Genomic DNA, 17,385 nt, shown 5'->3' with positions numbered 1-17,385 from the left:
AGTACTCCCTCCGGTCCAAAATAAGTGATTTTTTGGCCTTTTTCTTGTGGTCCAAAATAAGTGATTTTTCCAGATTTCAAGAATGAATTAATTATTTTTTTCCTACATTGTCCTTGAAGTAAATGGTGTTGGAATATGTGTTAGGAGTGTTTATGTGAGATAGTAAAGGTTAATATGGTCAATTCCATTGCTAATTAATGCTAAAAGGTAGATTTCTTAATTTGTGTGAAAACATTCAAAAAAATCACTTATTTTGGACCGGAGGGAGTACTATTACTACTTGAACAGATAGCTCATTTGAAAAGAAATGCGCTGCTGAAAGATCCTATTTAGACAAAAGTGAACCGTCTAAAACGTTCATATTTATACGATTAATTCAATAAAAGAGAGATCTTGTCATTTCTTCAATAATTTCTAATCTCTTGTGAACAAGATTCAAGAATGAAAAATAATTATTGTCGAAAAAAGGGCACCAGCCCGGTGCACTAATTTAAACTCCCGTTATACGTGGGATTCGGAGAAGTGACGGACCACAAGGGTCTATTGTACGTAACCTTACCTTACATTTCTGCAAGAGGCATTTTCATGGCTCGAACCCATGACCTCTTGGTCACATGTTAGCAACTTTAATTTACCAATTACGCCAAGGCTCCCCTCGAGACTATACTGTTTCATCCAGAGTCGATAAGTGGAAAACAAAACTGAAGGCATTTTTTATACCTCTTTTACAATATTTATTAGAATAACAAAGAATTGAGAAAGAGAAAAGCGTTGATATTATATATCACGTAGGCAGGTGGGGTATATATTCTTTTTGCCACCTTTATAATTAAATGATGTTTGGGCTGGATTTTGCAATATGAATGAAGCTGCCATATGCATTTAATTTACACCTAGATAAGGCACTGATTATGAAAAATTGAGAAGACAGCTCTTATCCGGCTTCCTCCTTTGTTTGCTTGTGGCTTTTCAATTAACTATTCTACTGAAATTTTATTCTATTTTATTTGGCATTTATCTAAGATTCTCTTTCACCCTTTAATAAGGAGCCTAATCACAGCTATCTAATTCTAAGCCAAATAATTCTTGTTTGCCCTTAAAAATAACACAAGTATCACATTTAATTAAATGGGACACAGTACTGGTGTTAATTAATTTTATATATGTGTGTGAGAGAGAGAGAAAGGGAGTCATTAAGTTAAAGAGCTACTAGGAAAACAAGGTCTAACTAACTAAGATTTTCCAGCTCATGTTTTGAAGGATGTTTCATTTTAGAGAATCTCAATCATAAATGATGACCTTAACAAGGTTTGGTTTTTTCTATATGTTAATTAGTGAGGTGGCCATAAATATATTCTGCTGGTATTGACCCCAAACATATTCCCTCTAATTCTATCATGTTGGGGCTGGAAGCAAGAGGGTTCACAGCTAAATATTAAAACAAAGATAACGAATCAAGAATTTTAAATTAGTGGTTACCAAGTTATAATTGCATTTATTATTATTCCCTTCTACATTCAGAAATAACCTAATTTAAACTTCTCTTTTTATTCTTAATAATTTGGTTTTATAGCCCCTGAAATATCGTGGTTTGTTTAAGATCACAAATACAAAAAAAAATTATTTTTTAAGTATTGTGACAAGTCAAATACATTCACATAAGATAAAAGGGAAGGAATACTTTGTAAATTGGGTCTGAACTTCATATAAAAATGTTTGTATTTTGCGTATAGTCACCCTCGTGAATATCTTCTCCAATTTGTATTTTTTCGAGAGGATATTATATTGTTTCAATCAATTATAAATGATTTCCTAAGAAAAGGTTTTGAGTTTTCTTGGAGTATATGTTATTCCTTCTGGTTCACTTTAAGTGATTTTTGGCTCTTTTTACACATTAAAAAATTGACCATTTAGCATTAATTAACAATAAAATTGACCATATTAATCTTAATTTGCTCATTTGAAATACAACAAACTACTCCTAAGCTCTTTACTCCAAAGACAACTTTGTAAAGAAGAAATTAATTCCTTCTTATGGACCACAGAAAAAATTACTTAAAGTGGACTGGAGGGCGAGTTTACTAAGCCAGATTAGGATATTCTGCTGGCATTGATCCCAAACATACTCACTCTAGTTCTAATCAGGCTGGGGTGGTATATAGAGAGGTTTCATAGCTAAATAATCAAACCTGACGAATTCAGAATTTTATGTCAATGGTTATCGATAACTGCATTCTATTACTTGTTGGACTTTAAAGGCATTAAGCTTGAAAGACTTTATGTATTGGGCTTTAAAGTATAAGAGTGTGAACTGGAAATGGTGGGAAATAAAATGGAGGGAAATGAAAATTTGAATGAAGTGAGCTTTTGACTTGGACTTTGTCCCTTATTGGTGAGGGACAACTACATTTGTGTGCTTATATATAGAATCACTTCTTAAAGCTCTTAAAAGGAGTTGAAGACAATGATCCCTCGCGCCGTCGTCGTCGCTCGCTCGGCTCCGGCTCCGGCTCCGGATTCAGAAGGATTGGATTTGAATTTGGATTTGCCAAATGATCGATCGATAAGATTATTTTTGGACAAAATTTATTTAATTAATTATTTAATAATTAATTAAATGCCAGATCACTGCTGAAGATTCAGAAGGATAGTCTGGCTGCGGTCCTGGCGTAAACCGCGGTAGGACCGCGTCAGAACCCTGCTGCAGATTCAGAGGGCCACTCTGGCCGCGGTCCTGGCGTGATCGCGGTAGGACTGCGACAGGCCGCGTAAACTTTTGAAAAGGCACCTTTTCCAGAACAAACATCACACATCTTCCAATAATTGCCTATAAATTCTGAGGCATGACTTCGTTTTTAACACACCAAAAACATTACAGAACTTCCTTCTTTCTGAAAATACTGCATTCTAATTCGCAGTCTCTCTCTCTCAAATTCGTAAGTGTGATTTTGCTCCGTTCTTTAAGTTCGTTGGTATCCTGCAGTTTGTATAGCCACTGTTGCAGGAAGGTTTATTCCGTTTCGCCCTGGGAAGATTTAATCCATTACCTTGGCAACGTGTGAGGGGGTTAAAATTCCTTAAGGACACACAAGCAAATTGTGGACTCGGAATATTTCTTATTCTTTACTGTTTTTCCAGTTTCTTTTATTCTTCTAACAGTTTTCTGATTTTGTGTTTTAACACAGTAGCGGACAACATTACTTTCTGGTAGCAAGTGCAAACTTTGGATGTCTGTCTAATTACTGCATTCACCGTTCAAATAACATACCGTTCGCAAATTAAACATATTTATTTTGTGAAAAGTATATACTTCAAAAAGAGATGGTCTTCAATTACTTTTTATCTTGAGCCTATGGATATTTGTTTATTAGTAAAAGGGGAGAAAGGTAATCGCGCAGAGACAGTTCTAATTTATTGCAACTAGGAGAAGTTGAAATATTATCCAAGTACAAGCCTTTTTTTGGGGGGCAAGTAGCACGTGCAGAGGCGCGGAGTCAGAATTTTAACTTTATGGATTTTGAATGTTAAAATGACGACTTTAAGTGCTAATAATTGAGTTCTAAATTCAATACTTGTGCATAGATAATAAATATTTTTAACACATACACTATTTGAGCAAAGTTATTGAGTAATTCGGCCGACGGGCTTCTAGATCCGCCCTGGTCACATGCAATATTAAAGATACTCCATTCTCCTTACTAGCTCTAACAGATTAACTAGAACAACTTTGGCGCCATCATTTTAAGTTCTTGTTTTCCGCTAATATACTTAAAAGTTGTTTTTAGGAAATTCAATATATTAGTGTAAAAGTATGATGAAGAATATCTGTAACTTGATGCCATTAATAAAAATCATGTGCTTCTTAGGACGCGGTTCGTTTTCAAGCCAAATTAAACCAAGGCAGTACGTAGCATTTTCTGTGGCAATAAGTAATTAATTTTATATGATTACCATAACTGATATTTCGACCTTGCAGACTGTGTACTTAAATTAATAAATGATCATGTTAAGTGAGGACAGCGGTCTCCTAATATTATAAATTCTAAGCAAAAGTACCCAAAAGAAGATGGTCCCCAGAGCCAGCATAACTCTTCTGATAGAGTCCAACTTTTGGTAACACATCATTAACTAATAGTATCAAATAATTTCGGTAGATTTCTTCCATTATTCTGTTTTGTCTTGCACAAAATTATAGTCATAATTTCACACTTAAAAAGCTAGAAAACGTGTGATTATGACAACACAGAGAAGCACAATATCTAACCAGCTAGCTTAGGTTTGATGAGTTTGAAGAAAATGAGGACCAATTACAACGCTTCAATATAAGCATCAGTAAAGATGAAGAAAGGACAAAAGAGCCACATCCAAAAGTTTAAACCCAATTGCAAGAAGAAATAGACCTATCACATAAATGTATTAAGTTAGAAACTGCAAATAATAGCAAAACCAAGAGAAAAACGACAAGCGGTAAAAAAAGATTTCGTCGACAGCAGGGTTCGAACCTGCGCGGGCGAAGCCCAACAGATTTCAAGTCTGTCTCCTTAACCACTCGGACATATCGACTTCTTGTCTGGCTTCTCCAAGTAATATTTTTGTTCCCCTTTTTTGTGGTCCCTAAATGGATTCAGTAAGTTCTTGCCAATAACCACGTCCATTGACTAGAAATAATAAAAAGTCCAGACAAAATGACCTAGGGCTAAATGGTCATATGCAAATAATGAAGAACCATAAGATTGAATTATCGGTGTTCAGTCTCCGTGTTGGCATAAGGCGCATTAAAATGGAAAGCGCTCCCGGTAGAAAATAATTGAAAAAGCGCTTACAAAAGAATTTCATTCCCTCAAACCGAAGGTTTGGTTGCACTCCTGGCAAAAAAAAATATTTCTCAATAAGACGATCTCATCTTGTCCCTATAAGGCTATAACATCAAAGAACGTGCTACTCCTAGCAAGTCTTTTTGCAAGTATATGATCATCCAAGTGCTCCGTTGCAAATGGAGCTAATTATAGATCTTATTCAGGTTTATTTTATATGTACAAGGACCAGTTTATGAGAATGAATTTAGTGAATATTTGCGCTGTTTCGAAAACTCTTTTCCACTTCATCACTTCAATATAGACACGTTGATCAGGATTATGCAATGGTGACCGACTGACGGGAGAAATAAGGACGGTGGTCTTCTATGTCTCCAACCAATTTCTGTATCCATTGTTTCCTCAAGTTCATCAACATCAAAATCATAAACTTTTTATCTCAGTTTTTATACAATAAAGAGCTCTGGTAGGAAATATTGAAGTTAAAGAATAGTAGTCGCAAATTACCGGTTAAGATCGAATTATACTAGCCATATGCTCTAGTGTTGCCATTGTTTGCTTCATAAAAATGTTAGGGAACTGATGTTAAGTTAAGAGAAATGCAGCAGTTTTGATTCGCAAGTGATTTGGATAATTTATTTTCTTCAGCTATCAAATGAGACTTGTATGCATCTCCCTCAAAATGGTGTAGCTCTATTATTAATTGCCGCACTTGAAAGTTTTTGTAGGTATTACCGAGGGGTGTGGTAGGATAATTGGGTTCCCTCCGCTCTAAAACGCAGGTGTCGAATTTGGACCTTGAGAATAAAGAACCATTATATAGTCAGGTCATTAAAATTCAAATTACTTATCAAATTGAGAAAAGAAAGTTTTGTAAGTGGAAACGCTTGAAATCATAAAATTTGGGTGCTAGCCTCTTGTGCAGCAACAACAACAACAATAATAATAATAATAGTTATATGAAGATTGATATAATTAACCTCAACTAGTTTGATATTGAGGTGCAATTGATATAAACTTGGGCCATTCAGCTAAGGAGAAATCAAGGTAAGGTACAAGTGCACAGATAGTTATTCTCACGGATGCTATTTAGAAATTAGCCAATACTTAATTTGCCCTGCAATTTTAAACTAAAAATCTCAACTTCGGGATAATATTCATGATATTTTTGTCTGAAAAACTGAAATTCAGGACGCACTGCCTAATTTAAATAGCAGCCCCTTAAAGTATGTCATTTCTACAGAAATCCATCACCTTCTACGAATGATACAAGCGTGTTGAGGTAGGATATTTGGGAGTCTGATTTTGTTTCCAATAATCTGTATCAAGATTTTCAAGCTGAACAAAATCTAATCACTGAAAAGGTGTAACCAACCCGCTGTCAAAAATGCTTGAGGAAAATCTTAAAAAACAAGTTCTCCTGCTAAGTAGTATATTACCTAATAATGGGAAGAAAACAGAGAGAACAACATTTTGTATAAAACCTTCAAAGTAAGCATTTACAAGGCTCATTAACCAGTCCCTCTTTCTAACTCTTTTTCACATTACTTTCTACATATCTATACTTTTTTTGCATTTTCCTATTGATATTACAGTTAAGGTATGAAAGAAAGGCCTCAAAAAAGGACATACTAAAAAACGAAAAATGTCTTGGCTCTGAAACATCATTCCTCCAACGACCAGCTCCTTTTTCCTGTCACTGTTTTCGCGTTGCTAACTGTTAAGAATGAGCAAAGCGGGCATTAATCCGCATCTTAATTGGGGTCCTACAAGAAGGGCAGTCATTCATTCCTTGCTTTTCATGAAGCATGTTGCATTTTGCACAAAGGACTTGATGTGCACAAGGGAGAAAAACCACCGACATCTCCTCAGTCATACACATAACACACTCCCTCTCCATCTTTACTGTAGAGCCAAAATTATCCTCATAGCCTGCTAAACTCTTTCTGATATTAGGAGGTAGCCCCACATTAATGCCTCTTTTAAGTGCCTCTATTTTTGAACTTTCAGACTGCAATTTCAACTGAGAGATTTCACTCTCAAGCTTTTGGATATTTTCTTTAAGCTTTTGCATGCTGCTCTCTGCCTTTTCTCTCAAATTATCCTCCGCTGCTTTTCCCTGAACACCGAGTTGCTCTCTTTCAGCTTTCAAGGAATCAGCTTGCTGTACAAACCTTTGTTTCTGCCTTTCCTCCTGCTTCCATAGAACCTGCAATTCTTTGTTTTCTCAGGAGAAAATCACAGAATAAAGTCTTGCAAGTTTCTTTAATGTGCTAGCATTTATACTAGAAGGAATATCAAATAGCACTATGAATTATCAGCAGGACTACAAAAGTGAATGCTGGAACAACTATTACTGGAGGCTATAAGTAGAAAAGAACTGACATTATAATTGAACTATAACAACAAGTTACTGACAGCCTAAACATCTACCACCGGTTGTACAACAGGTAGGCCTTAAAAACACTAACTATATTTGTGAAAAAAGTAAAACTTTGATCAACTAAGCAAAAGAACTTTCCCAGAATAGAAATACCTCAAACTGGTCCAGGCGCTTGTTGACTTTCTCTTGTCGCTGCTGTAAATCAGATGTTTCATGCTTGAGCATAGAGAGTTCCTCCTGCAATGAGCGCTTCTCCACCTCTCCTGCTTGATACTTCTTCACTGTCTCCTGCTCTGTTGCTAAAGCTTTATGCATGTTTATAGCAGACACTGCGGAAAAGAGCTTGGCGGCGTTCATCTCCTTCTTTAGCACAGCATTCTCCCCCTCCAGCCTGTGAAGAGTAGAACCAGCCAACTCAATCTGGCCACTAGCATTTGACAATGCATGCTCCATCTCCGAAAGCCTCTTCGTGGTGGTTTCCTCCAGCATTTGTGTTTCCTTTTGAGATCTTTCAGCATCTTCTTTCTCTTGCCTCAACATTTTAAGCTCCGCCTGGTCCTTGCCAAGCCTCCGAGCAGCCTGCATTACCTTCTCATTTGCCCAATCAGTCCACCGTTGGAGCTCTTTCTGCAGTGTTTTCATATGGGGAGTTAGCAACAAAATAGTAGCATCTCTTTCATTTCGAGGGACATATTTCCCCAGAGACTCATCATACGGGATACCAGCATAATAATCTGGAACCTCAGAAGAGCTAGTTGTGCTGCCGCCTGGGGCCTTTACACTAGACTTAGGATCCAAAGCTAATGATGAAGGATCCTTTTTGTTTACAGCGGGCGATGGAATAATAGTATCTTGCACGCCAGAGTCGTCAGTTGCAGGTGCAGTGGATGAACAAGGGCATAGACTATCAGAACTTCCTTCTGCTATAGGACTATTGTTTTTAACTGAAGTATTTACTTTAGAGGAAGAACTCTTCGTCGCTGCACCAGAAGAACCTGACGGAGGGTTGAGTGTCTTGTCCAAAACCATATTGCCCCAGGCAGAGAGTTTTGCCTTAATGGAACCCTTACCCATACGGCCTTTGTAATTCTTCTCAAACTGAAATGTCTTTTGCCGAAGAAGATCCTTCTTGGAGTTTAGGGATGACCCCTTTCTACCAGCTCCCGACTTATCTTCTAACACTGCTGCTTTCGAGGGATTCTGCTTATGCCCCCTGCTGCTGGTGGGTAAGGATTTAGCCTCTGCTTCTGGAAGAGCTACTGAACTTCCTTTCCCTATTGCCGCTTGACGAACATGTGAATTTTTAGAAGTCGGTTCTTGAGGGGCTGCACTAGCAACAGCAACTTTGGATTGAGCAATGGGGATGGAAGGTTTTGACAACTGTAGTTTATCCGGGTTTGACAGAGTAGTCTCAGAAGCCTCAGTCTTCGAGCTGTTGCCTGGACTTTCTTGCCTGCATAACGCATCAAGAATATCACCTTCCACTGTACATGCATGTACCAGGTTCAAGTCCCATATTAAGAGGCACCACATTGCTTCAGCAACTGTGAAAGCTGGTTTAACCTCCCTCAGCACACATATCATCTCCAGCATGGTGTACTCTACCAGCCCATGTAAATCAGAAAATGCAAGATGTCTAGAGGTATCAAAATCCTTTTCCCTACTCAGTAAAGCCAAAGCACCATCAACAATATTTGAGACGGTATCTTTGGTACCATGATAGAGGCCACTCCTCAATATAACCCGTTCAGCAATTTCCTCACTGTATCCACACTCAACAATCCTCTTGACTGCACTCCGGAAAGTAGCAGACAAGTTTTGTGATAAAAGTTCCTCGAGTTGACATGTTATTGGTTCTTCCCAATCTGCATCTGCAGACCTTTCCACTCCTTGTTGACACCCACCATCCAATGACTTGAGCTGATTAAGAGTGCTTTGCAGTTTTTTCTCTAATAATTCATATCTTGGAAACTCAGTAAGAGACAGGACAGGTGAATCACTAGGAGGAAACTCAGATAAGAACTTCCTCTTGTTCCTACTTCCTTTTTCCTGGTCCGAAAGCACCAATGACTTTTCATTGGCATCATCAGTGCTGTTATCATCAACCATTTTGATTATGTTGTCTATGAGATTTACAAATACTACTGCAATTTGATCATTCAAGTGTCTATCTGCGGTTCCCAATCCTGCAGCAAGACGCCATTAGGTAATAATGTCGGTGTGTGTGTGCGGATTAAAAGTTAAGATAACACATAGCAGCAGAGAAAAAAAGGAGTTGTCAAACAAAGGTAAAAACACATATCAATGTTTCTTTGATAGGCTAAATAACAAAAACAAAAATGACAGGCTGAAAATCAACAAGAACAAGTGTAGTGAGCAGGATAAAAGCAGCAACATTATCATTCGGGTGAAGCAGCCAAAGAATTAATATTCAATGAGGAATGCAAATTCTGCTGTAATTCAATTACTCAAAGGAACATAGCAGCAGAGTCTCAGAAATTGCAAAAACAAAGGAAAAAACAAGTATGCATCGTTCCTTGATAAGCTACATAACATCAACATAAAATTATCCAAACAGAAATGCAACAAAAGGTACAGCTCTAATAAGCATAATAAACCAGCAACATTATCAAGGAAATGGAAATAAATGAAAAAGAAGAAGATTACCTCTGAGTCACAGTAAATGAGCTGCCAAACAAATTGATCTTCTGCAACAAAATCACTCAAATGAATCAAAGGGGGAAAATCAAGCATCAGAATTGCACCAAAAAAAAAAACGTAACAATTTATCAATCAAAATCCGAGCTCAAATTCTGGCCAAAAAAAAAAAACAACAATCGAGAAAAATCTTCAAAAACCCAAATAAACTAAGGCAAAAATATAATCAATAAACCTGGAAAAGGAGTCTTACCAAAAAAAGGAAAAAATTGATTCTCGATACATACATATATCAACAGTGAAACTAGAAAGAGCAAAAGTTCAATCCAAAATCAAAAGGGTCACTCACCAAAGGTTATAAAAGGCCAAAATTTGCAAAGGCGTGAACTTCATTTCTTGCATTTTGCAAGCTATGGCCACAACATTTGGCACGAGCTCTGAATACTCTTTTTGCTTCTGCTGCCAACACTGAATAAGTTTGGATTCTTTATATAGGAGTCACTGACTAACGTGGGTTAACCTTGTTCTAACACTTACTTCATGATAACCAGAGTTAGTTGGTACAGTGTATTATGTATTTTTCTGTTGTGGATTGTGTAGTATTTAATTTCAAACTCATCTAAAGATTAAATTTTCAACTGTACAATTTAAGTAACTTTTTCATTTTTAAGGATATTATGTTATAATTTAACCATATAAAGAAAAATAATAACACTAACTATACATGTGGGCAATGTGAAATTCTTAAATATTTGGGATTGTAAGTCAAAGAATGATAATACACGATCCAATTCATAGAATCTAACTAGTCTTACTTGGATATTGCAAATTAGAATAATTATATAGTAAGATGATAATGGCAAAACAAACATAATGTGTCAATGGTGTTGTACCACATGTTACAATAGTTTTATGCATATTTTTCAATAACACAATGATTTTTGCTCTGATATTATCAATTCTATAAATATCTTACATCGACTTATCTCGACCAACAAATAACTTTACTTTGAGCCTATGTTTAAAATAAAAAACAAATTGATAAAATATATTATTCCAGTTGTTACATATTTTTATAAGTATCAATAAGATCATAGGCCTAGTACATATTCTCGTTAACCAAAAAATACATATAGCAACTAGACATAACAATCAATAGTGCAATATAGTAAGACATACATGAACAAGGGGAAATAGATAAATTGCAAGGATTAAGTTTGAGATTAGGGATACTAATTTGTGTTTTGGCGTGAATAAGTGAAGAGTTGCACTAATCTTCCTAACAAATCTACACAATAGGAATTGAGCTATTTATGATTGACATCAGTGTAAGCATTGCTTAAGGAAGTGATTAAAGAAATGTAACTTTATGGAATTTATACTTGTACTTTGGTTGAGTTTGCCATGGTCCAGCTTAGTCAATCGTCCTGGTGTCGTTGATCAACTTAAATATGTTAGGAATTTGAAATGTTTAGTTTTAATTACAAACATAAGTTCATATAATATATATGTCACTGTGCCTCCCTAATGTACTCATTAGTCGTGAAGTCAATTTCTAAGACAGGTTGAAACTTCAGCAACCCAAAGCTTCACTTTATTTTATTTGTTCTCGTCTTTATATAAAAAAAAAATTATTGCGCTAAAGTTACTAAACTTTTTTTAAATAAAATAGTCAATTTCTTTGCCTAAACATTGCAGTATAGTCACGTTTTTCGAAGTGCGTGTAAAACTAAAGAAAAGGAAAAGTTGTAGCAAGATGGGAAAAAATTTACTTTAGGAATGAGTATAGATAGCGATCAAATCTAGGTTATATAGAATGGTGCAGAATTGAAGAAAATAATTATGTTTTTCGTTTTTGGCATCGCTTGTTTGGCCCCTTCTTGATCTTAGCAGATTTTCCATTAAAAGACTATTGCGACTGCATTATCATCGAAGCACCTAAGTCTATAAATTTCCAGATTGGGAAGAACTACTTTAGCAATAATAAATATAAATGGTGATCAAATCTAGGTTATATGAAATTGTGAGGAATTCAAATAGATACTTATCTTTGTCACGCTTAGCATTGCTTGCTTGGCCCCTATCTTACCAAGATATCCTATGAAGACTGCTGCAACTACATCATTGTTGAGGCGTCTCGGTCTAGACATGCCTGATTGGGAAGAATTTTATTCTCTGTAATAATATAAATGGCGATCAAATCTAGGTTATATAAAATGGTGGAGTAATAAAGATACTTATCTTTGTCGTGCTTGGTATCTCTTGTTGGATCCTTTCCGATCTTACCAGATCCCCATCTGAGGATTGTTGTGACTACATCATCGTCAAGGTGCCCTGGCCTAAACATATCAAATGGGAAGAACTTGCAATAATAAATTAAAACGGCGATCAAATCTAAGTTATATAAAATGATGATAAAATGACTAAGACACTTGTCTTTGTCGCGCTTGTTTTTGCTTGTATGACCCCTTTCCCTTCTTACTAGATTTTCTCTCCGGACTACGATGACTAAATCATCATTGAGGCGCTATGGTCTAAACATGCCAAATTAAGAAATTTAATGGCAAGACTTTCTCGATAGGGAAAGCTATTCACATTTTATACTATCTCTTCTGTTCTACTTTATGTGACGTAGTTTAAAGTACGAGGGTTAAACTGGCTAATTTTTTTGTATGAATTCTAACATAAATTTTTTAAACTAAATTAACATATATATTTAAAGGCAACGTAAAAATGCTATAAGTTACAATAGCTAAACAATCCAAAATATTTTAAAAGAAAATTCAAAAAATATTGTCAAAAGAAAATCTTATTTGACTCTTCAAATGGCATTTGTCTTATCCGCAAGTTCACGAAATCAAATTGAATCTCACAAACACTTTACTTTTATTTTACTCACTTGAATATTATTAATCACTTAGAATTAAGGGTAGCGAAATATAGTCCGCAAATATTTGGCATATTAAATGAGACGAAGATTATGCACATCCAATTTGTAAAATCTTATTAGTCTTAATTGATTATTGATCATTTTAACTAAACCATGAAGATAGTGTCAAAGTAAAATATAACTTGTTATTGGTATTGTTGCACAATGTACAATAATCTTTATGTATACTTCACATTAGCAGAAAAATTTCGACTCTAATATCGTTAACTTTTTTAACTGTATGAATTTTTCATGTTGATTTGATCTCGACTAGCACACATCATTATTATAACAATATATTGAGTAGCAGGAGATAAATCTGTACGATATCCATTTGAACTTTTTGGCGTATAATTATGTGCAGTGTTTTAAAAAGCAGGGGCATAAAGCGAGGTGGTTTTGCCTGATATGGGATTAGGCGTAAGCCTCGAGGCGCGTGGCATAAGTCCTATGAATCTTTAATTTTTATTTTTTAACTTTAACATTTCGAAGGTGTTGACCCGCAGCGAGGCAAAGATGACTAAGTGACATTTGGAATATGGCGACGACAACAGCATATCATAGAAGGAGATAACAGGTGGAGCCAAGATTGTACAAGGAGAGAAAGACTTAAGTCAACTCAAGTAGAAATAATCAGACTGCTTCCATACCTTACCCCTTAGTGCGGGTATGGGGCACTTCGTCATTAGTGGTTCGCTTAACAAGCAAGTGACCAAGAGGGCATTGCCGTGACCTCAACCAGTCGTGGACATGAGGAGGCTTCAACTAAAGCAAGGTTTATTTATCCCACTCTAGTGCTGGCCAGTTGCTATGAAAAAGGTAGGACCATAAATAATATCTGAAATAGTGAAGGGTGCTTGATAATAATCCATTCCTTGAAAACCTGTGAATGCTAGAGCTAGTGAATCGGTAGCTACTAAAGCATAAACTGCTCGTTTTTCCTTCCCCGCGAGTATAGCATGATGATTCATAATAAAAATAAATATTAACATAAGGTAAAATCATATAAAAGTTATGAAAATTTTAAGAAGGCATAAAAGTACGTGAAAGTATATACAAAATTGTTTCATCTTAAAACGCTAATTAAAATCACGTCTAAAATATTTCAACAATTGACTAAAAGCCTAATCAAAACAACTTCCATAACGACTAAATTACTTCAACAATTGACACTGATGACGAACGTTGGAGCTAAAGAAGTAGCTGCACCGATGACCTCAAGAGGCGGTGCGAGTACGAGCAAATTGCAAAGCAATGGAACAGTATATGCAAACTTGCCAAAGGACCAGAGAAGTACTATAATTGACCACTTTCCCTTCTTACTAGATTTTCTCTCCGGACTACGATGACTAAATCATCATTGAGGCGCTCTGGTCTAAACATGCCAAATTAAGAAATTTAATGGCAAGACTTTCTCGATAGGGAAAGCTATTCATATTTTATACTATCTCCTCTATTCTACTTTATGTGACATAGTTTAAAGTACAAGGTTAAACTGACTAATTTTTCTGTATGAGTTCTAACATAAATTTTTTAAACTAAATTAACATATATATTTAAAGGCAACATAAAAATGCTATAAGTTACAATAGCTAAACAATCCAAAATATTTTAAAAGAAAATTCAAAAAATATTGTCAAAAGAAAATCTTATTTGACTATTCAAATGGCATTTGTCTTATCCACATGTTCACGAAATCAAATTGAATCTCACAAACACTTTACTTTTATTTTACTCACTTGAATATTATTAATCAGTTAGAATTAAGGGTAGCGAAATATAGTTCGCAAATATTTGGCATATTAAATCAGACGAAGACTATGTACACCCAAATTGTAAAATCTTATTAGTCTTAATTGATTATTGATCATTTTAACTAAACCGTGAAGATAGTGTCAAATTAAAATATAACTTATTATTGGTATTGTTGCACAATGTACAATAATCTTTATGTATACTTCACATTAGCAGAAAAATTTCGACTCTAATATTGTTAACTTTTTTAACTGTATAAATTTTTCATGTTGATTTTATCTCGACTGAAAGTACAAGAGGAGGGGGGGGGTGAATTATATATTTTTAAACTTAATCTCTGTTAGTTGACTGGATTTTCAATTAGTCGACTAGATGTAACAAACTAACAGTTGTAATAGCAGAATACAAGATGCAGAAAGTAAATGCAGGAATTAAAGACACCGGAATTTTTATACTGGTTCGGATTCAATGTAAATCCTAGTCCAGTCCCCTTGGGTTGCAAGGGAGTTCTCTTTAGTAAATGCGTTTCTTCGAGTACAATAGAAATGTTGTGATAGCTCAGTTCCTATATCACTCGTCTCTTTTGATACAATGCCTCACCAGTGTTGTTCTCTCTTTCTTCTCTAACTTGTTACACAGCAGGTCTTAGAGAGCTACAATATTTGTTTGCAGTAGAACAAAGAGAGGGTGTTTGGTTCGATCAAAGTATATTTGTCTAAGGCTTGATGTTGAGTATAAATACTTTGGTGAAGGTCGTTTGCTGAAGAGATTTGACAACCCAAGAGATTTGATCCTTGGAAAGAAATTGATTCTTTCCAAGAATAAGGTTACTTGCCGTTGCTCTTCCTTGATGAGAGGGCATTGATGGCTTTCCTTCTACAGGTCTTGATGACGCGGTTTTACTCCTTGATTGTTGGTCCTTCGAACATAGCAGCTTGATTAATCTTCTTACAGAATCTTCGATGCTTCTTGTCTGCTTCAATCTTCCGGATTGAATGTGATGGACTTGATTGATGCCTTAAGTTTAGGCTTGCTTGATTCTTTCCATCGTAGTTGTCCATTGATTTCGTGATCTTTGCTGATTGATTTCTTTCCTTAAGCTTCCTGATTGATTTCTTCAATCTCGTAGTAACTCCTTGATTCCTTGATCCTCTCTAATTGATTCCTTCCATCTTTGAATGGTTATCCATGATACCCTGCACAGATATATTATTTGCATCATTAAAATCAGATCTGAACTAACAATCTTCCCCTTTTTGATGATGACAAAATAATATATATATATATAAACAACAGTTGACTTCCCTGTGTTTTACTCCCCCTCAATGTATGCGGTTGACAGGTTCATAGTACTCCCCCTCAGTTCATGTAGTTGACTAGTCCATGGTTATAGATGTTGTAGTCGACTCCTGCCGTAGAGGATGCTAGCGTACAGTCGACTATACCTGTATACAGATACATATACTCTTCTCCCCCTTTTTGGCATCAGCAAAGAGGGAATAGACAGAACAAACCACGAACTAAAACAGAATATATAGCATTATGCAGCAGAGTTATAGTCCAAACAGAAACAACCAAAACAAAACAAAAACAGAAATTGTCCAATGGCTGAGTTAACGGCCCAAAAACAGCACAAAAAAATTGTCTTTAAGCAACCACACTAACGATGCAGAAAATAGGTAAGAGTGTTGCAGATGGCCTCCTTTAGTTGTTCAAAGCTAGCATTGGCTGAGATGCTCATGCCATCCAACTTGTGATGAATCTCCCTGAAAGCCTTGACAGCATTCTCCTTTACTCTGAGAACGACAACTCTTATCTTGGACACATTAGACCCTGTTTCTTTGGAGATGGCATGAATGTCACCAACAGTTGACTGAGTGGCTGTGAGGAGATTTTTGATTTCAGAGAGTTGAATGTCAATGGCACGAAGTTTCTCACCAAGATCAGGATCACCAGATCTGGGATGAGAGGCAGAGGGTTTAGGTTTGGAATCTATAGGAGCATGCTTTACATCACCTTCGTGCTTCTTAACCAAGGACCCCTTCACACTCATATATCCCATACTTGCAAAGGCTCTAGAAATGTAAGATTTTGAAACAGTGTTAAGGGATAATCGGACAAGGAAATTTGGTGAGCTTCCAGGATGTGAGTGATGGCCATGCCATAGGGTAGACTGGTGGGATCTTCTGCACTTTCAATCATGAAATTAATGACCCAGGAGGATAACTTGACTTTGAGTTTGGTCACAAGGCAGTATACTAAGAAAGTGTCTCTTTGAGAGAAGATGGAAAAGGAACCAGTGCGGGGAAGCAGAGTAGTTGCTACAATGTGAGCCGGGACTCGAGTTTCAAAACTAACATCACTGGGGCCTAACTGGTTGGGAAGGGATTCAGAGGGACACTCAGCAATACACCGTTTAGCTTGATCAAAGGAAATTTCAAAATCATCGGGCCAGGTATTTTTGAAAAGCATAGGAAACCCAGAACATTTACACTGAAAGAGTGAATCAAACAAGGCACAATCAAGAACAATGCGCTTACCTAACACTAAGGATTCTAACCTATCAGGTTTACTAGAGCGAAGATTAGCATAAAACATCTTTACCAGGGGTTCATAGACCTTAGGCGGAGTAATAGAGAGGAACTTAGACCACCCTTGATGAGCAAAGAGATTTTTTACCTTACAATTTAGGGCTTCCATGTCGTCAAGGTCGACTACCCTTCCATGAGCAATGGGCTTGTCTTGCAAGGCAATGAAGAAATCCTTGTTTGGAGAATCCCAGAAATTCAGGTCGGATTCTAGAGAGCCAGAAAGATCTATCTTGGATTTCTTTGGAGTAGAGGAAA

General features: G+C 36.2%; 1 protein-coding gene and 1 non-coding gene across 3 annotated transcripts; both read right to left on the bottom strand.

Annotated features, from left to right (window-relative positions):
- On the bottom strand, nucleotides 4,482–4,563 carry TRNAS-UGA. The gene has a single exon. It is a non-coding gene; the product is annotated as a tRNA-Ser (tRNA).
- LOC109209515 (putative E3 ubiquitin-protein ligase RF298) lies at nucleotides 6,272–10,313 on the bottom strand. Of its 2 annotated transcripts, none has more exons than XM_019372800.1 (4): nucleotides 10,205–10,313; nucleotides 9,865–9,905; nucleotides 7,351–9,383; nucleotides 6,272–7,023 (listed from the first exon to the last, which is right to left on the bottom strand). In XM_019372800.1, the coding sequence occupies exons 3-4, from the start codon at nucleotides 9,304–9,306 to the stop codon at nucleotides 6,535–6,537; spliced, it is 2,445 nt and encodes an 814-aa protein (XP_019228345.1). In that variant the 5' UTR covers nucleotides 9,307–9,383; nucleotides 9,865–9,905; nucleotides 10,205–10,313; the 3' UTR covers nucleotides 6,272–6,534. The 2 variants fall into 2 exon arrangements, with proteins under 2 accessions (XP_019228345.1, XP_019228352.1); XM_019372807.1 differs by having other exon boundaries at nucleotides 9,865–9,902.

This window comes from Nicotiana attenuata, chromosome 2 (genome assembly GCF_001879085.1).
Source record: "Nicotiana attenuata strain UT chromosome 2, NIATTr2, whole genome shotgun sequence".
In the NCBI taxonomy this organism is placed as follows: domain Eukaryota; kingdom Viridiplantae; phylum Streptophyta; class Magnoliopsida; order Solanales; family Solanaceae; genus Nicotiana; species Nicotiana attenuata.
Note: the sequence above shows the minus strand (reverse complement) of the source record. Positions and strands in the feature narration are given on the sequence as shown.

What these genes read in the sequence shown, in the direction of transcription:
- LOC109209515 (XM_019372800.1), bottom strand. Translation starts at nt 9,306, where the DNA reads ATGGTTGATGATAACAGCACTGATGATGCCAATGAAAAGTCATTGGTG. An exon ending in AGCGCCTGGACCAGTTTGAG is followed by an intron (nt 7,024 to 7,350) that starts GTATTTCTATTC and finishes AAAGAATTGCAG; the next exon opens with GTTCTATGGAAGCAGGAGGA.